This window comes from Zonotrichia albicollis, chromosome 8 (assembly GCF_047830755.1).
Source record: "Zonotrichia albicollis isolate bZonAlb1 chromosome 8, bZonAlb1.hap1, whole genome shotgun sequence".
In the NCBI taxonomy this organism is placed as follows: domain Eukaryota; kingdom Metazoa; phylum Chordata; class Aves; order Passeriformes; family Passerellidae; genus Zonotrichia; species Zonotrichia albicollis.
This window is the reverse complement of record NC_133826.1, coordinates 29,807,369-29,827,958: the sequence shown is the minus strand read 5'-3', so window position 1 is coordinate 29,827,958 and position 20,590 is coordinate 29,807,369. Positions and strand designations below refer to the sequence as shown.

General features: G+C 47.6%; 1 protein-coding gene across 1 annotated transcript in view; it reads right to left on the bottom strand.

The window, feature by feature from the left end:
* Nucleotides 1-1,458: 1,458 nt before the first annotated feature.
* The window catches only part of PRRX1 (paired related homeobox 1), a 41,265-nt gene continuing 22,133 nt past the window's right edge, over nt 1,459-20,590 (bottom strand). Inside the window, exons 2-4 of the mRNA XM_074546440.1 lie at nt 11,787-11,962; nt 10,548-10,729; nt 1,459-5,264 (exon numbers count right to left, since the gene is read on the bottom strand). Of these exons, the coding sequence (XP_074402541.1) occupies nt 5,126-5,264; nt 10,548-10,729; nt 11,787-11,962 (497 nt within the window). The 3' untranslated portion in view covers nt 1,459-5,125. The remainder of the gene's footprint in view (nt 5,265-10,547; nt 10,730-11,786; nt 11,963-20,590) is intronic.

Sequence of the window (20,590 nt, the reverse complement as noted above, 5' to 3'; positions counted from 1 at the left end):
TGACTCCATGTTTCAGAAGGCTTGATTTATTATTTTATTATATATATTACATTAAAACTATACTAAAAGAATAGAAGACGGGATTTCATCAGAAGGCTAGCTGAGAATAGAATAGAAAAGAATGATAACAAAGGTTTGTAGCTCGGCTGTGTGTCTGAGCCAGCTGACTGTGATTGGCCATTAATTACAAACAACCAACATGAGACCAATCACAGATGCACCTGTTGCATTCCACAGCAGCAGATAACCATTGTTTACATTTTGTTCCTGAGGCTTCTCAGCTTCTCAGGAGGAAAAATCCTAAGGAAAGGATTTTCCATGAAAGAGGTCTGTGACCAAACCCTCAGCCATGGGGACACTTTGCAGCCCTTGAGGGAGATGAGATGCTCCTCCTGAGCAGGAGATGTGGTTTTGCTCTGAAGCAGGACCCAGGTCCATGGTGGGAGCACTACAGTGTGCAGGGCAAAGTTGGTTGAAATTGTGCTCCTGTGTCCAACAAAAATAAGTTCTTAATAGGCATGGACACCCAGCCTTGTTTCAACTCTCCAAACCACTCCAGTCTCTAAATCAACTTGGAAGTGATGCTATTTACAAGCCTACTTCTTTTGGCAAAAAGAAATAATGAGCAAGAGGGTGATGTTATTATTATTTCAGCTTCAGAGGAGGGAATAATCAGCTTTCCAAGGAATGCCAGCTGGGCTGAGTGCTGAGGGCCTTGCAGAGATACCCATCTCCCCTTAACTCTGGGCTCTGCCCTGCTGAAATTTCCCTGCCCAGGGAGGCTCAGAGGGCAGATCAGCAGGGAAATAGGATGCCAAGCCAGACACAGCTTCCCAACAGCTGGCTCAAACCTGAATCCATCATTCACTGACCAAGAGGGGAAGCTGCAGAAGCCCCCCAGCATCTCCCCCCAGGCAGCTGCAGCTCCCAACAGAGACCCCAGCCCAGCTCCTCATCTTCAGGAGACAAACCCAGCCCCTCTCCCACCCTGCTTTAACACTGATGAGCCCTCTGAGCTCCCTCTGCTCCCTGCCTTGCTGTGAGGAGGGATCTCCCTGCTGAGCCCAGCTCTGCTCACTCCTGCACAGGGATGCGACTCAAACCTTTTTTAATCTTCATTTCTTGCTCTCCCTCCGTCCCTGCTGTTCAGCCATGCCCAGCACCCACAGGGGGATCTCCATCCATCCCTCCCTCCTTTCCCTGCTCCCTTTCTGCCCCACATTCAGCCCCACCAGCCCTGTGGGGTGCAGGGAGCTGGCACAAAGCCATGGCTGTGTCTCCATCCCTCCTGAACTCCATCTCTTCCAGGAGAAGGCTTTGTGGATGTTTCCTGCCTTGCACTGCTGCTGAACCCCAAGCTCCATGGGCTGCTGATCCCCCCTCAAAGGCTCCAGAGAGTTCCCAGCCCCAGCCAAGGCCGCAGGACACCCACACATGACACAGATGTGGCAGCTCACAGAAAGGATTGAGGAGTCTCTTCCCCCTTTTTATTGAAAATTATAATTTCTATTCTAGGGCAAACACTGTACATTTTACATCACAAAGCAGGAGATAATTTACAGGATGTGCTCCCATCTGGAAATCCCATGGATTCACCAATCATCCTTCCCTGCCATGCACAAAATTCCCACTTGGAGGGAACCAGTCACCTATTTGTCTGCTGGGAGAGGGGGAGTCTGAGAAAACAGGCAAGAGGAAAATGCCTTCAGACACATTTTCTGCCCTGAATGGTACCCAAACCTAATGAGAACCATGGTAACCATGGCAACTTCCCAGAGCTGCAACTGGAAATCCTGAATCCAGCTGAAACCCTGGAGAAATCCACTCTTTGAGGATAAGGCCCTTGATTTGCACATATATTTACATGGTTTAATAAAATACAGATTAGACACAGGCAATTCTGAAATTTCAGTTTGGCTTGATGGACGAGGAGTCGCTGTCTTTTGGCTGAGGTCACCAGCAATGAACAAACCAACACCAGAAGCTGTCTGTCCATCCAGCTGGAGCCTGGGCAGTAAATCCACGTAAACAGAGCAAGATTGGGGATGTAAAGGTCTTATCTGAACTGACAGCAGCCCAGCCAGCTGTGGTGGCACCCCTGGCCAAGCAGCCCAAGATGAAGCTCAGATTGGAGGTGCAGAAGCTCCCACAGCCTCCCTGCAGGAGCAGCCCCATGCAGGACAATCCAGATAAAGCAAGGAGGCTGGAAAAGGGTGGGCACAGGGATTTGGGAGCCCCTTGATGTGGGGATGGAGATCTCAGCCCATGGCTGGGTCATGGGGTAGCTCCAAGCCCCCCTGATACCCTCAGAAAGTGCTGTCCCTACACAGACAACAACAAAAGCTGCTCAGGGGGGTTTTTCTACTGCAGGAAAGCTGAGCAAAGCCTGGGGGAAAGCCAGAGGGATGCTGAAAAGTGAAAAGGAAAGAGCTGGAACTACAGGGTGAGCTCTCAGGGGGGATCCAGCCAGGCTGCTGGCTCTGCTGGGGTGGGCTCTGGAGGAGAGCACCAGCCCAAGGCACTCAACACCCAGCTCAGCCTTTGGGTGATGCTACTCAAAGGCACTGGGTCCTTTCTGACCAATTCTGCTGTGTGCTTGTGTGGGCACAGGGAGCAGGAGTGAGTTTCTCAGTGCAGGCTGAGGTTTCCAACATCATCACCTGGCTCTAGGAGCTGGACCTGCACTGTGAAGGACAGAAATATTCTGGTTTACACAGGTGAGGTTCTCCAAGAAAAGGGATCAAACAGAACGTGATGGATTTCTTAAAGCACAGTACTCACCCTGCCTCCCTTTTCCTGGTTCTGCCTGTGACTTTCAGCTTTCTGTCCTGATCAAAATTAGGGTTTTTCCCTCAAAAATACCCACACTGAGAGGAAAAAAAAAATCCAGCAGCAATGCATACAACCACAGGCACAACTCACTCCAGTTTGGATTTGGGGCTTTTCCCCTTGTGCTAGCTCAAATATTTTGGCTGGATTTCCATTCATCCTCTGTCAGTTTAATTTTCACCTATACCTTAAAGAGATTAATTCCTCATTTCCTGCAACATGCTGTTGTAGACTATCAGAGCCCACTGTCAGACATCTCCACATGCCCAGGGTGTCTGCAGCAACCACCAGGCTGGAGAGCCAAGCCACTCTGGTATTTCTCATGGCTGAGCTCCATCCTCCTTCCCTGATGGTCCAGCCTGGGCCATGGAGCAGCTCTGCTGCCTTCACTGGGGCTGTGCCACGGCCTTGCCCATCTCAGCTTGGACACACGTGCTGTTTGTCACAAATCAACCCCTCTTCCTCCCCCAAACACGAGAGACAGCATCACCAGCAATGAGGAAGATCCTGATTTCCTCAGGATGTTTGTGTGGAAGTGTCGCAGACATCTTTTCATGAAAAATCCTTTCCTTAGGATTTTTCCTCCTGAGAAGCTGGGAGGCCTCAGGAACAAAATGTAAACATTGATTATCTGCTGCTGTGGAATGCAACAGGTGCATCTGTGATTGGCCCATGTTGGTTTGTCTGTAATTAATGGCCAATCACAGTCAGCTGGCTTGGACTCTCTCTCTGAGCCACAAACCTTTGTTATCATTCTTTCTTTTCTATTCTCAGCTAGCTTTCTGATGAAATCCTTTCTTCTATTCTTTTAGTATAGTTTTAATATAATATATATCATAAAATAATAAATTGAGCCTTCTGAAACGTGGAGTCAGATCCTCGTCTCTTCCCCAATCCAAGAACCCCTGTGAACATGGAAGAAATCCCTTTTGGGCTGCATCTCCTCTGCACTTCGCAGAGATAAATTAATTAGGTGCTAATTAGGTCTCCAGAGCCCAGAGGGAGGACAGCAAGTAGGGGGAATGGTTAAGGTGATGGGACAAACCTTACTGAGCATGTTAAGGGATCTTTGATGGGATGCTCCCTACTGAGACATCCCTTGTGCCCGGAGGGATTTCCCTGGCATATCCCAAAAGCCACATGAACCAGCAGGGGAGAGCCTTGCTGTGTTCTGTGCAGCTGCCCACGGGGAAAACCTGCAAAAAGGGAGTGTGGCTCCCTCCAGCACCACTCCTTTGGGGCTTCTCATGGAAACTCTCACGAGCTGCCTTTCCCAGAGCTGCCCAGGGAAGAGCTCTGCCAAGGCTGAGAGAGGCTGTGGCTGGAATTTCAATGCACAGCTCCACCTGGATGCAGCACAAACATCCTGAACGTTTTCAACGGGTTTTATTTCGTTTAATAAAAAACACCAACCAAGCTTGCATGTATTATCTTATATATATAAATATATACAGTATATATAAAACAAATGCATCTGGACAATGCCTTTCCCTGTGGCACAAACTGTAAGGCATAGGAAGGAGTGTCCTGACAGTCCTGATCTTGGCACTACAGAGAGATCCCCCTGCTCACACACCCCCCATGTTGGCTTTGCTCTCTTCTTTGGCTTTTTGAGGCAGCAGTGCAGGGAATGCTCAACCAAACAATGGAGCCCTGCAGAGCCCAGGGAGGTTTTCCAGGCAGCTCAGCCAGCAGGAATCCATCTTGCTGCACTAAATGGGCTTCTGGCAGGCTGAGAGGAACGTGCTGCTTCTGTGGCACAAGGGACTGGAGGGATCAGGGTGGGGTGGGAATCGGTGACCAAACAAATTCTTCTTCTTGTAGGGTGAGCTGGGGCAGCGGGGAGATGAGCAAGCTTTGGATCTCAGCGTGCTGGGGCTGGGACTGCTCCGTGGGCTGAGACTGGCAGAGGTTTCTTTGTGCAGTCCCTCACAAAAATGGAAACCAGCAAGGGTGAGACTGTCCTTTACTGAAGAAGCTCGCAGTATATTGAGCAGAAGCAATAAACCCGACGATAACAAGAAAATAAAAAACGGTGGCATTATCCCAAAAGGAAGGAGGAACCTGATCACTCACAGGTTCTGTTTGCTCCCTGTGTTTAGTTCTGGGTGAGGGTTGGCTTTTTTTTCCTTCTTTTTATTTTTTTTCTTTTTTTTTCTCTTTTGTCTTGATGGTGTTTCCTTCTTCTTGTTGCTGTTCTCTTTTTCTTTCATTTTTTCTTTCAGCACAGACAAGTTGCAAAGCAGGACGGGTGCTGCTGTGTCTTCTCCTTCTGCAAGGCAGCTGCCCCCAGCTGTTAATTGACTGTGGGCACCTGATTCCTCTGTAAACTATATTCCTTTGCCTTCAGTCTCAGGTTGGCAATACTGTTGGCCATGTTCATGCCCTGTGCTGGGCTGGCATTGGTACACGTGGCAGAGTAGGTGGCCATGGCACTGAGGGATGGAAAGAGAAACATCACATCAGACTTGTGGCTCCAAACCACAGCAGAGCCTAAATTCTGGGTTTTTTCCATACCTGTGGGATGTAATCCTGCTGTGGTGTCAGCAGGGAATTACCACTCCCCTTTATTTAGCAAATCTTTCCGCTGCTCTTCACTCACCCAGCACCAGAGCTCAACGGGAAAAATTTCCATTTCCTATTTTCTAACCCAAAAAAAGGTTTGCAATGAGGTCAGCCTGCCAGTTAGACCATTGTCCTTAAAAGTATTCCCAGTGGAAGCAGTGTCTGTTTGATGAGACCAATTGCTGGTTTTACAGCCTGTGAAATCACGTCACTTCTGAAACACATGTTACATTAAAGCAACACTCTGGGAAAAACCCCTTTCAACAATTGGGATGTTTTCTTGTTTCAGCCTTTTGGAATGAAAATTTCCACATTTTTTCCCTCCTCAAAACTTCAGCTGATTATAAAGAGCATGTCCTGAAGGCTGAAGGAAGAAACCCAAAACATAAACCACTTTGTCTCCCCTTCAAACTGTGACTTTATTCATGAAAAACATCACTTCTGACAGCAGAGCCTGAACAAAGATCTCCAACTCCTTTCTTATCCTACCAAAAAATCTGCAAAGCTGCTTTCCAGACCACTAGAAAACTTGTTCAATCCATGTGTCCCTTGGGTTTCTGTGAAAAGCAGCTCCCCCTGCCAACTCCCCAAAACCCAGCACAGTGTTTGACCTGCTGCATTTCCTTGGCATGGCCCACAGATCACAAACAGCTGAGAAGCACCACATGAAGTGGAGGTGCCCATTTAACACAGAGTGTTCAGGAGGAACCCCCAAATGCTCTGCTGGAGGCCAGCTCAGCTCTGGTGCTGACCTTTCCCATCTGCCTGCCCTGCTGGTCACAGCTGAGCCTCTGAGAAATGCTCTGCTCCATCCACACACCAAAACACCAAGGTGGGCTGGCATTTTTTGTCTTTTTGTCTTTTCCTTTATTTTATTTTATTTTATTTTATTTTATTTTATTTTATTTTATTTTATTTTATTTTATTTTATTTTATTTTATTTTATTTTATTTTATTTTATTTTTAAAATCGTTTTCCAGCACTGATCTCCACAACTGGAAACGCAAACAGCAAATCTCCCTGCAGGCACTGCTGCACAGACCCAGCCTGGAGCTGTGCCTGCTCACCCCAAGGTGCTGCTGGTATTTCTGACCTCCCAGAAGGTCAGGAAGTATTTCTGGAGTATTTCAGGAGTATTTCTGACCTTCTGGGAGGTTATCTGCCAGGAGTTCATCTGCCACCCAGTGCTGTGTGAACCCTCAGTCTGCAGGAGACCCACAGCAGGGAATATCTGCATTTCACCAGCATCCAGAACATGTGGATGTGTTGTTTCTGGAGCTCTTCTGAACCAGCTGCACCCCCTCATTCCCTCTCCATGGCTGGGCTGGTTGTTCTCCTCATCCCCCAAGTTTGGAGGGTACAAAGCTCCACAAGGTCTCCAGTTAATCCCCCATGCCCATCTGCTTCCACAGGGTGCATCTCTGTCACAGACATCTTTTATGAAAAATCCTTTGCTTAGGGTTTTTCCTCCTGAGAAGCTGAGAGGCCTCAGCAACAAAATGTGAACAATGGTTATCTGCTGCTGTGGAATGCAACAGGTGCATCTGTGATTGGCCCATGTTGGATATTTGTAATTAATGGCCAGTCACTGTCAGCTTTGTTATCATTCCTTCCTATTCCATCCTTAGCTGGCCTTCTGATGAAATCCTTTCTTCTATTCTTTTAGTATAGTTTTAATGTAATATATATAATAAAATAATAAATCAAGCCTTCTGAAACATGGAGTCAGATCCTCGTCTCTTCCCCAATCCAAGAACTCCTATGAACACAGTCACACATCTCTCCCATGTTTTTGAGCTGGAAGAAATCTGGAGACCTTTGAGGGTACTCCAAACTAGATAAAATAGGAGTTTTCAGTCAGGGCTGCAAACTATCCCCATTCTAAACCAGTTTGTTGGCCAAGTCTGGGCTGAAACTCCAGGGAGGCTCTGGGAGCTCCCCAGAGGTGTGAGGGTGGTTTCACTTACAGATGCCAAGTGAAATCCCTGCTAAACCAAAAATCTCTAGAAGTGCTTCCTTCCATCAGGTTATTCCAGCAGGAGCAGTGCACAAGAAGGCTGTGTCAAACACCAGAACAGCCTGAGGGTTGCTCCAGAGACTCTCCAGGGCCTAACAAGGGTTGAAGTCACCCTGCTGCCCCCTCCCTCCACCCCATTCAGGCAGAGAAAATTGTCTTTCCTCCACTGAGCTGCCTGCTTTCATGAAACACAGAGGAGCATCATGTTTCTGAGGACTAAAATCCTTCTTTCAAACAAGGTTTTCAGTGGCCCATGGAGCCAAAGGTTGCTGGAGTGGGAAGTGTGGGCTGCCAGTCCTGTTTTCTTAGGAACCTAGGCTGAAAAATGCCTAAGTAAAACATTTCTCAACTTCAAAAAAAAAAAAAAAAAAGCATAGTATCTACTTGGCTGTCTGTGTGACAGAGATCTGCAAATAGCTTTGGTTGACCTGTGGCTGAGTGTATTTGGAGAATAAACACAGGGACTGAAAACTTTTCCCAGATCTGAGAGGGAAACCAGCTCTGGGCCCTCCCCAGGAGTGGCTGCTAATCAGGGGCTGCTCCAGCCCTGCTGGGAAGATGGGCAGGGGCCATGCAAACACTCCACATGGCTGCAGGGTTTCACTGTTTGAATATCTGAATGACCTTACTGCAAAGCTTTAATGAGGCTGAGACCCTTCCAGATTGCCAGGAGAGGGGCAGAAGGGTCAGAAACCCAGGGGAGCACCGAGTGTCTGAGGGTGCTGTGCACCCCAGAGTGTGGAAAGCAGCTGCTCAGCTGCAAATAAATGCCTTTGCTGAAATATCCTGGCTGCAGACAAGACAAGGGCAAGGTGTGTCTGCATCCTGGACAGGCACAGCTGTTTCCAGAAGGGCTGGAAAACCATTCCTGAGGCTGGAAAACCATCCCCAAGGCTGTCCCTTCTCCCCTGTTCTCATTAGCACATCCCAGGTGCTGCAGGTGACCTCAGACAGCCCTTCCCAGGTACCCTGAGGAGTTACCTTTGCAGGGGCTTCTCCTAGCAGTGATTATGGATCTCCCAGTTGATGTTCTCCCAGCAGTGATTATGATCTCCTAGTTCATGTTCTCCTAGCAGTGATTATGGATCTCCCAGTTCATGTTCTCCTAGCAGTGATTATGGATCTCCTAGTTGATGTTCTCCTAGCAGTGATCATGGATCTCCTACTTGATGTTCTCCTAGCAGTGATTATGGATTTCCTGGTTGATGTTCTCCCAGCAGTGATTATGGATCTCCTAGTTGATGTTCTCCTAGCAGTGATTATGAAGCCCCCTGTGTAAACATCATCTCAGGAGGGAGGATCTCTTTTTAGAAGTGTGAGAGGTGGAAATAAGCCATGAGCACTGAGTAGGGATGTGGTGCTGTGACCAGTGCAGTCCCACTGGGCTGGGGAAGGAACTCACTCATTTCCCTTCCCTGACCTCACCTCCTCAGAATGCTACAACAAGGAGCACTGCACAGGGAGAAAGCCTTAATCCATAAAAGAGGGATTTTGACAGCCAGCAGTCAACAGAAAAAAATCCAAAGGATAGGGGCCATTTCTAAGATGCAGCTGGTGGCCACCAAAAGCATCCTTTCCCATATCTGCAGTGGGTGGGTCTATGACTTGTTCTTCTGGACACAAAGGGTGGATGAGGAGGATCCCCCAGACCTGAAGCAACAAGCAGGAAGACCAGACCATGTGTTTGCAGCTCTTGCTGTGCAAACAATGCTTGGAGCAAAAAGAGGGTCAAGGTGACCCAGCAAGAGAGGTCCTGAGCATGGTGTGGCACCTGGAAGGCAGGCGGAAGCCGGCAGTGACCAGGCCAGATGAACAGGAAGAAATCCAGCCAAAGGCTTCATGGTCCTGACCAACAATGAAGCCACTGTGCTAAAAAACACCCTCCAAGCTCCTTTTTAACTGCCTGTGAGCCAGCTGGCTCCCCACAAACCAACACACCCTGTGGAGCTCGTGTCCACACCCAGCTCCTGCAGAGCCAGCCATGGCACGGAGAGGATGGCACAGACATCCCACACCCTCTGAGGCTGCCCTTGCCACATCCCTGCTCCCTTCCTGCCATCCCTTGAGCAGCACTGAGCACAGGGGGTGGACGCTGAGCTCCAGTCTGTCACCTGGCCCTTCCTGCAGGGTGACCACAGTGCAGTGCTCACACACACACACCCCCCTGTGCTCAGGGAATAAAAGATGTGCTCAGCAGCCCTGTGCTGAGAGCTCCACGGGGATGGAGGGAGCTCCCAGCCTTGCTGCCATCCCCAGCAGAGGGACAGCCACAGAACTCCCTCTTCTGGCCACTGTGTGCTGGCTGAGCCTACCCAAGTGCTCGGAGCCCCCTCTCCTGTATCTGTGTCCCATGGAAAGGTTTCCTCCTTGCTATAAACCCGATACACTGGAGAAAACCTTCTGTTTCCATGCATTTCTACCTGAGCTTCTCTAGAAACTCCCTGAATTGCAGAGGGAGACCCCCAGAAGCTGCCAGAAAGACACAACAACACCGAGCTGCGACCACACTGGCAATGGGATGGTGTCACATTCGTATTTTCTGAAAAATCCCTTTGCCCAGGATTTTTCTCCTGGGAAGCTGAGAAGCCTCAGAGAAAAAAGAAAACAATAATTATCTGATTTGCTTCTCCTGTGTTTTGCTGTGGTTGGAGATTGTTTACCCACAGGTGATTGTTTCATTGGTTTCTGCATTGAATTATTTTGACTTATTGGCCAATCAGCACCAAGCTGTATCAGGGCTCTGGAGAGAGTCACGAGTTTTATTATTATCTTTTAGCCTCCTGTAAGTAGCCTTTCTGTATTCTTTAGTATAGTTTAGTATTCTTTAATATATTATAGTATCATAAAATAATAAATTAGCCTTCTGAGAACATGGAGTCAAGAGTCATCATTCCTTCCTACATGAGATTCATCATTCCTTCCTACATCAGATTCTTCATCCCTTCCTACATCTGGGGGCAACCCAAATACAATAAGATGGGTGGGAACAGGTGAGGAGAACCAGTGGCATGGTCAGGCTGCTGTATCCTCCAGGTGTGGATGCATCAGAGCTGTCTGAGGGCGCTTTTGGGGTGGCGCAGGGGGTCAGTCAGTCAGTGTGTCAGTCCCTCCCTGGGTCCCTGTGTCCCTCCCTCACCTGTAGGGCGAGGCGGTGCCCCAGGACAGGTAGTCGGTGGCCCTGGGGGCGGGCCGGGGTACGATGGGCTGCTCCACGGCCGCCACGTCGCCGGAGTAGGATTTGAGCAGCGAGGCGTTCTTGCTGGCCAGCATGGCGCGCTCGTTCCGGCGGAACTTGGCTCTCCTGTTCTGGAACCACACCTGCAGGGGGACACGCGGGGACACCGACCATCGCATCTGCTCTGCCACTGGCCACGTCCCCATGGGATCCCAGCCCCATCCCCAAAGCTGGCTGCATCCCAGGCTGGCCCTGGGAACCCTAAGGATGGGATAATCCCGGTGCCTGCTCTGATCAAGCCCTCAGGTGAGGGGCTGGCTGAGGGACATGGGTGCATCCCATGAAGATGGCTATGGCAGTCGTATTTTCTGGAAAAATCCTCTTTGCCCAGGATTTCACTCCTGGGAAGCTGAGAAGCCTCAGAGAAAAAGGAAAGCAATAATTATCTGATTTGCTTCTCCTGTGTTTTGCCGCTTTGGAATGTGGTTGGAGATTGTTTGTCCAACAGGTGCATATTTGATTGGTTTCAAGTGAATTGTTTTGACTTATTGGCCAATTATTATCAAGCTGTGTTGGGGCTCTGGAAAGAGTCACAAGTCAATTTTAGTATCTTTTAGCCTTCTGTAAGCATCCTTTCTGTATTCTTTAGTATAGTTTAGTATTCCTTAGTATAGTTTCGGTATAGAATTCTTTAATATAATATATAACATATAACATAACATAACATATATTATATTATATTATATTATATTATATTATATTATATTATATTATATTATATTATATATCTTAAAATAATAAATTAGCCTTCTAAGAACACGGAGTCAGGTTCATCATTCCTCCCTTCCTCTGGGAACCCCACAAATACAAGAGATGGCAGCAAGGCCTGGCAGTGCTGTCTAACACACCATGTTCCACAGTCTGCTGTCACCTGCAGAAGGTGCAGGCCTGCAAACTGAGAGCTCAAGGTAACATCAGCAGCCTGAGCATCCAACAGCTTGGCCATATGGACACACATGGTCGGGCAGGTGTGGATGGAGGGCAAGTCAGGCCTGGCAGTCTCCCTCAAGGCACGGTGGAGCCAGGAGCTTGGTGCCCCTGGTGTGCCACACAGACAGACCCCAAGGATTTCTGCTGCCCTGCTGGAGCGACCCAATGATCCCCTAGGTGAGGTGGGAATCACCTGAATCATGGGATTACCTGAACTCTGGCCTCAGTGAGGTTGACTCTGCGTGCAAGGTCCTCCCGTACGAAGGCATCGGGGTAGTGAGTCCTCTCAAAGACCCTCTCTAGTGCCTGCAGCTGGCTGCTGTTGAAGGTAGTCCTGTTCCTCCTCTGCTTTCTTTTCTTCTTCTCTTCTGAGTTCAGCTGATCATCTACGAGAGACAATTGGGGATGGGAAAAGTGAGAAAGCCAAGAGCCCACAGCCACCATTGAGGGGTGAACGACCTCAATGGTTTCAAGAGGGAAAGGGCTTAGGAAGGGGCTTGCACAATTTTAATACATTAACCATGCTGGGTTACTCCCCACGTGAAGAGGAGGTGGAAAGTGCACCAATCTCAAACATTTATTTTTCAATTTCACTGTGTAAGACTTGTGCCAGATCTCTTAAGCTACCCCAGCTCTCAGCTTCCTTATCTCTAAAAAGCAGCAAAAAAGCCCAAAATTCATCTCCCCATTCCTCACAATCCCAGAAAACTTTTCTGACAGCAAAGAATCACAAAGCACTGTTCTCTCTGTTTCAGATTTCCAAGGACTGCTCTGACTGGGATGTAACAGCTCTCTGGGGTAAGAGCACACTCTTGGATGCTGCTAGTGAGGAGCAGCTGTGCCCTCTGCAGCATCCTCCTTGCTTTGCTGAGCCCAGCAAGGTGATGAACAACCACCCATAAAAGCAGGTATTGTTCTGTACCTGCTCAGAAATTAATCAACACATCTGGATCATGCCAGTATGTGTGGGGTGCCACCAAAAATCCACGTTACCCTGGGGGGACCTGAGCCAATATTCATGTCAGCATTAAAGTGTATTGATCCCTTACTCCATAAAAATGCAGAAGCTAGGGAATCATATTCTAAGTTCATCCCTGCACACCTTGGTCCAGCTGAGTGTCACCACTGAGTGCCAGGGCTTGACCTGCTATGTACATAAGAACATCCCCCAAAAATCACTCCTTTTGCCGTGGACAATTATGACAGCTCCCCTTATCCCTCTCTTCTCCAGGGGGTATGTAAGGCACAGGGAGGGGCTGGCAAGGAAATTAAAGTCTGCAGTTGTTGTCCTCACCACCTGTTTGTGTTGCTTTTCACAGCCCATCTGGTACCAGTTACTGCACCTGAACACCTTTGGAGCAAGGCCCATCCATTTGAGAACAAAAGGACATTCCTCTTAAATTAAAGCACGGCTTTCAAATTCCTTCAGGTTTACAGTGCCTCCATCCCTAATCCTCCTCCAACAGCCTGATGATCCCCAGAAGGCTCCTTTCCAGCCTGGGGATTCCTGGGTGCAAAAACACACCCTTGGTTTTCCCGTATCCGAGAGGAAGTGTTTGGAGATCGGTTTTTAACAGGAATGCTGAGTCGTAAAGCTGAGCTGAGAAGGGACTGGCAGAGGCAGGAATGTGCAAGGAAAACAAAGGTATGAAGGAATTAAAGCAGGGCTACAGGTGAATCTATCAGCTCAGAGGGATGGGATTGAAGTGCTGCTTGTGCAGAACGCCCTGCACATGTTTCTCCCTGCTGGGGGTTTAACGCCATCACAAGCTCCATCCCTTATAAAGAAGGCAAAACCCCTGCATGTCCCTCTCTTGACTCATCACCAAACCCTTCTCAAAAGGGGTCAGCTATTTCCCCCTGGCTCTGCTGTGCACCACACAAGACAGCAAACAGAGCCTCAGGGCACAAATGTCCCTCCAAATGCCACAAACACCGCAAGGCCAGCTGCTGGAGAGGCCAAAGACAACACGGCCTCCTTTGGAATTACCCACTTCATGCTATTCTCTAACCTAAACCCTGCCTATGCAGAGCATATGAACAAATCAATAAAAGCCTTTGGGACCCCTTCAGAATCCCATCCAGGCCTCTGAAGCATCATTTCTGCCCAGAAGACAACACCCGGCTGCACGGAACACGAGTTCAGCCCTTGCTTGGCCCTGCGTGACAGCTACGCATGAGGAGGGGTGAGCACATCCCTCTGGGGAGCAAGAAGAAGGGCCAAAGTCTGTAAAACACCAGAGAACAAGAATTAATTCCCCCTGCCAAGCACGTTAGCACAATTTGCCTGGCTTCCTCCCGGCGTAAAGCGAGACGCCGCCGGTGATTCACGGCTCACCTCGTAATTACCGAGCCCAAAAATAGCCAGGACAGAAAGTGTCTGTGCTGGGTGACTCATGGCTGGATGACTGCTGGCTAAAGCACCCCCAGTCTAGGCTGCCATGGAGCAGGGATGTCAGTCACCCCCTTTTTTCAGGACAGAGGTGACAGCAAAGCACAACCTGTGACAGGCAGCTCCGGAATTTTGGGATCTCCCATCACCGCACCTCTGGAACAGCACAAAATCCAAACCTCTACAGGAGTGATTTGGGTAGCAGGGAAAAAAAAAAACCAACAGGATATTAATCCAGAGCAGCATGGGGTTGGTCAGTCCTTGTGTCTTGCCATGTGCTGCTAAGGAGGGACTGCACACACCTAAACCCAGCCTGCCTGCCAATGTCACCTTGCTCTTAGCGCTCCCCGGCTGCCTCCAGCACATCAGCAGGGTGTTTCTTCTACTCTGCCATTATTTCTTCATCAGGAAACAACCCTGAACACTAGAAAACGGTATTCCTGAAAAACGGTATTCCTGAAAAATGGTATTCCTAAATAGTGTTGACAGCACGAGTGACTGGGGTCAGCAGAAACGGAGAGGAGAGGGAAACAGCTCTAAAGATTTTTTAGGTAGGCCAGAAGTCTTTTGTCAACGTTCTTTTAATCAGAAAAATTTGATTACATGCAGAGCCCTCAAAAGCTGAACAGCTTGCAAATGTGCCTCACAAAAAGACTGAAACGTGTGCTCTCCTCTCAGGAACCCAGTGCTGGAAAATCTGGGAATTCCATTGCCAAATCCCAACCTTCCACGCTGGGACTACGTTTCCTGTTTCCACATTTGCGTTTTCCTGTGCTATTTCTACATTTCCCTGTAACATGCAGGTCCTGGTGTCATACACAAGTGCACCAAAGCATTTTCAAGTGCTCCTAAATGATTCAGCAGGAAACATCCTGTTCTTTTTTCCTCTTGCAGCGAGGCGGATCCACACTAGCACACACTCCAATTTCTTCTCCTCACCTCACAGTGTCTGTCCCAGTGCCTGTAACTATTGCTGGGGCACCACCAGGCAGCTCCTCTTGGGATGCCACCTTGAAAAAAAAAAAAAAACAAACCACCCCCCAAAAAAAAACCTAAAACAAAAAAACCCCCACAAAAATTAAATTAAATTTTTAAAAAATCAGAGTTGAAAACTAAATGCCTCCGTAGTAGTTTCAAAATTGGTATTTTTTTCATCAACCACAACATACTTTAGATTTCCAGTTTGCAGGAATGCTTGTGCATACTTGCATTCATTCCAGGTCAGAAGAAAAGCTAATTTCCAGATGGGATTTACATTGTGTGGGCAGTTTGTAAAACTTTTGACCAGTTCTATTAAGTCCAGAACCAGCTATTATAGTTCATTAATTGGATCAGAATTGAAAGTAAACCATTGGATTTAATTAAGGGCAGGACAGAGACACTTAACCACAGTATAATGTATGGTAAGGCAGCAAAGATTTGTCACATCAGTTATAGAAACTGTAAACTGAGAAAGGATTCCAGGAAGAAAATAAGGAATCACACTCTAATCACACCCTTCAAAATAAGAAGCTAACGTTTGAACACAGATTTAAGAACAAGCAAGACAAATTATTTCACAGTGAAAAAAATAATAAACTATAAATTAAAAAGGCAACAATTCAAAACTCTTAAAATATAAAAAAATACTGCAGGCAAGTGAAAGTTTTATTCAGATTGGTGGAGAAAGAAAGGAAAAGGGAGAATAGAAGGGAAAGGAGCAGGACTCTTTATTTGGTTTAAACTTCAGTTTCATGAAACTTGAATATAAATATTTCTGGGTGTTCCCCCAGCTCTGGGCAGGCTCCTTTGCTCAACATCAGCCATCCAGTTTTTAGCCCATCACACACTCCCAGTCCACTTTAACCCACGCTCTGCTTTGCTTTCGATTTGTGACATCCCTCTAAAAACACTGCAACGCTTCGCGTGCAGGGCAACTTTGCCAACTGGCCTCATAAAAAAAATCAAAACCAAAACCCAGAAATGTTTAATCAAAGCAAAACCAAGGCTCCAAGCAGAGTAATGGGGACACACAGAACCCACATGGTGACAGAGCCCTGCCCCGCTGATTTGAGACAAGGCTCACTGATTTTCCATCCCGCTCATCCCAGGGGCTCCTTGTCCACCAGCAGCATCCATTGTCTTTGCCAGATGTGAGCAGGGACAGAAGTGGGGCAGGGGGCCATAAATGGATAAGATTTCATGCCCAGAGGTGTCTGAAGTATCTTCCTTTCTAAAATCTCCCAGGAGAGAATGAACTCCAGCTCGTGCAGATTTCTGCGCGCAAGAGAATTATTTCCGAATAAGTTAAACAAGGTTTAACTTCAGGGCACACAAATGCTACAAAAAGAAGGTGTAGGGATTCCACAGCAGCCATCACAAATGTAGGCAATATGGAATGAAGATAACAAATAAAAGTAAATATGTTACGGTAGGAGACGCCTGTTAAGTCATGTACTTCACTACAGCAGCGATAGCGAGCCCAGCTGTACAACAGTGAAAACAGCAAGTTTTTATTCTGAGTACAGGTCAGAATATAGAGATTTTTGAGCTATCATTTTCTTCTCATTACACAACACCAGCTGAGCTTTTCTCCTCACCTCTACTGGGTTTTTTTCCTGCACTATCATAATGTTTAAATTATTTCAATTACACAGAAAATCAAGTATCCAAAGTTCCAGTCTTGTTGAGAGCATCAGGAACACAGGAAAAATAAAAGTAAAGAAACAGATGCTCTATTTCCTTTAAGAGCCATCTCTTGTGATTATCTTGCAGTCAGGTTCAAGTTTTGCACATAAATAAGAAGCTGTTCTGTGCATGAGCACAAAGCTTCAGAAAGGTGACACCGAATTTTTCATACTAAACCTGAGTTTTAATGTTAAACAGAAAAACATGCACATTTTCAGTGTTACCCGTGGGGCTACAGCAGTTCCTCTCCAAAGGGTCTGCAATGTGGGACCTATCAGGGTGATTTTTAGCTGCCTGCACACAAACAATTACAGATCATTACAGAGCTGTGAACGGCTGGGATAGCAGGGAGAGCCCTGTATCCTTTGGAATAGGATAATAAATACCTACTTTAATAAATACCTACTTTATTCCTTTAATAAAGGAATAAATAATTTAATAAATCTCTGCTTTATTCCTTTAACACTATCTAGCCTCTATTCTAGGTAGCCTCTCAAGGCATCACCTTATTGAATTTGGCTCTGCCTGCCAGGAGCTGCTGAGGCCCTGCACAGCCACAGCCTTGCCAATGGGAGGATGAAACCCTGGCTGTCCTCCCTCAGGAGCAGAGGGTGCTCCCACCTGCACCGTGGCCAAAGGAGACATTCCCAGGTGGGATTTGAGGCACAGCACAGTCAGTGACTCTTGGGCCCTGGAATGAGCTCTTGGGGTTGTCAATATTCAGGTGGAGAGTCTAGAGATGCCTCCAAGCTCCTGAGAAGAGTTTCCTGCATGCGAACAGTCTTCACCCAAACTTACCAGGCACTGGGGACTTGGTGCAGAGGCTTTCCCTGTGTTCTGGTCTGCAGGGATAGGGTCCCATCAAAACCCCAAGCTGCCTGCTCCTGACCCACAGACAGGGCAGGATGAGAAGCCAAGAGCTCTATCCTATCTTATGTAAGCCAGAACTCCTTTTCAGGGTGGTTTCAGCTCTGGTGCTCTGTCTCTCATCTGCTGGCAACCTGTAAAGCACATGGGCAGTTACAGCAGCTAAGATGTGAACCCTCTCTAATCATTTCAATGTTCCCACTTGCTGGAGCTGACAGAAGAAATTATACTTGGGGATAAAAAAAAAAAAAAGAGTAATCATGATCCCGTGGAAATCCAGAGAGTCTCGCTGGAAAGACTTAACATTCAGTGTTAATTATTGGGAGAACAACATTTCTGGGGGCAGAAGTTTACATCCTCCTCCAGAAATTGGTACAAAGCCATGGAAAGTCCCCCTGCATCCCACAGACCAGTCTGAGCTCTGCTGCAACAGTTCTGCTTTTATATTCACTGGAGTTTTCCTTCTGGGCATCCGACAGCTCATAAGGCACACGGCTTAGTCCTGCTCTTCTAACAAGCCTTTCTGATGGGTCTTGGGGTCAGAGTGTTCCCATAATACAATAAGCACTGTATGGATCTCATAAGCTCCAAGGCACAGTATGTTATGTGTTTGGAATTCCTTGTATGCTTTTATACTTTGTTTTACATATTGTAATTTTTATATGCATTACCGCATTGATCCTTGGAAAATTAATTTAGAAAAAAAAACCCAAACCCCCAAAAAAACAACAGACATAATCAAAAGCAAACACATACATTTTAAAGCCTGCCAGAGGCAAATCATGTTCTGTGAGACTGCACTTTGTAACTGACAAAGAGACCAAACCACCAGGCCGTGGCAGAGCTCCAGCAGTGTGGATTCAGTGGGGGATCCAAGGGGGCTGAGCTCCCCCATGTCCCCCCCAGATCAGCCCCACGGTGCAGAGCCATGGCACAGGAGCAGAAATGCAGAGATTGGAGCCATGGCACAAGAGCAGAAATGCCCTCACAGGGCTGTGCCAGCCAAACCCATCACACCCCAAAGTTTCACACCCCAATGTCCCTGAGCTGCCACAGTGCCAATGGCACCTCCAGAGCTTCCCGAGAGCCTCTCAGCCTCCACAGCCCCTCCCTCACTCCTGGTTTTGATGTCTTGTCAAGGCTGACCTACAATAGAGGCTAGAAAAAGTTAAATAATAAAGCAGGGATTTATTAGGAGGCCTCAATGGATCCACCTTGAGCAGCACAAGAGCCCAGCCAGGGCTGCACCCAAGATGAACAAAAACGGTCACAAAATGCACAGTCAGTCACAGAGTCTCTCACTTTTATAAGTTCTGCTCTATTTGCATATTGGAGTTAATTGTCCAATTACAGCTCCAGCCCATGAACTCCCAACTTTTTTGCTTTTCTCTCTTCACCCACATTGTTTGTGCTCTTGGGCCTGGGATTTGGATCATTTGTCCTTGGTGCCCAGCTAGAGAAGGAATTGTTTTTTCTCCCTGCTCTGTGCACAGAGCTCACCATCCCCTCATATGAAGCCCAGACCCACACACTAAAGCAGCACAGAATCTGAAAAATATAAAATCTCAAACCTGAGGCATCAGTTTCAGATCTGGATCAGTGCTTGAACGTGTGTGAACTCACGGCCTTGCAAGGTCAGGGGTTTGGCTTCCAACACCTCTTCCCATCAGTTCCCCTTCCTGTGTCCTGATGTTCCATCTTAGGAATGGCACAGATTCAGCACAGATCAAACTTCCCAACCTCCGCCCTGCTCCATCCGTATCTTCTCACTCCCAAAGACGCCTCTCCGTGTTCTTGATCCCCTCCCTGCCCCAGTTCATTCCAGAAAAAAAAAAAACCTTAATAAAAATTTCTCCTCTCTTGTTCAACACCCTTTCCCTTCCCTTCTCCAAAAACTCAAAAAGCTAAGCTGTGGGACACTGCTCCCTTTCATGCACATGTGGTTGCTCCAAACCAGCACATCAGTGTCCTCCAGAGCCACCACTGCTCTCAACTGGACCATGCAATTAACCCTTTCCAAGCAGGAGCAGACGGAGGAGTCGGGAAGGCCAATATCCACATCCACCTGGATATACCCCACAAGCTGCCTCAAAGACAGGGGCAACAAGCACCACTGCAATTAGGACAAAGAAGTTACTAATCCATTTTCCACACTCATATCCCCCTGGAGTGAGCTCCATGGGGTTACACATTATGCAAAAGGCATACAGTATTATTTTCACCCACTCCACGTTGGATTTTCCAAGTGCCCCTTCTCTTTATGTACAAAAGTGACCCCCCAGACCTATAGTTTGCCATGAATCATGAACAGGTGGAAGCCATGAAGTGAAAACCTGGCACCTGAACTCTGGACAACACTGCTTTTAATAAATTTATTCTCGCATTTAGAAATAGTGGCAAAAAAAATCCTCGTGAACTTGAGCTAGAAAAGCTTTCAACTAAGGAAAATCGGATATTTTTACAACAAGCTGACTAGTGCAAAAATAAAAAGGAGGGTGGGGGAAGAAAAAAGAAAGGGTTTTTGTGAAGACAGAAAAGAGCTGCTTGGGAGGGGATTTTTTTCCTGTCCACATATCCCTTGAAGATGAGGCACTTGGCATTTCAGCTCGCTCATTTCCAACAGCCACGAGAGGCTGCAAACGCTCCCCAGCAAGCTCCTCTCAGGGGGAAACACTGACTCAAGCTGAGTGGCTCCATGAGCGTCTCTGCTTGTCCAGGTCCCCACTGTGCTGCTGAGAAGTGCCATTTCCAGACTGGATCTGGAAATTCGCTTGGATGGGGTTTTTTTTGGGACCTACACAAACAGACTGACGATGACCAGTGGGATGCACACGCCAGCTGGCTGCTCTGGTAGGCAGGAACACTGCTCCCGATGGATATTTCATCTGTGTATTCCTGGAACATCCAGGAGTGCAAAATGCATGGCACAGAAAGGCTGTGCCAGGAGCAGGGGAGGCGCGAACGGCGGCGAGAACACGGCCACGAGTCTCCAAAGGCTGAGCTCCCCTTTCATTAGCATCCAAGAACAAATGGGTTTCAAGGAAATTGGACCACCACCACCCCTTCCTGAGCAAACTGGACCGGAGTT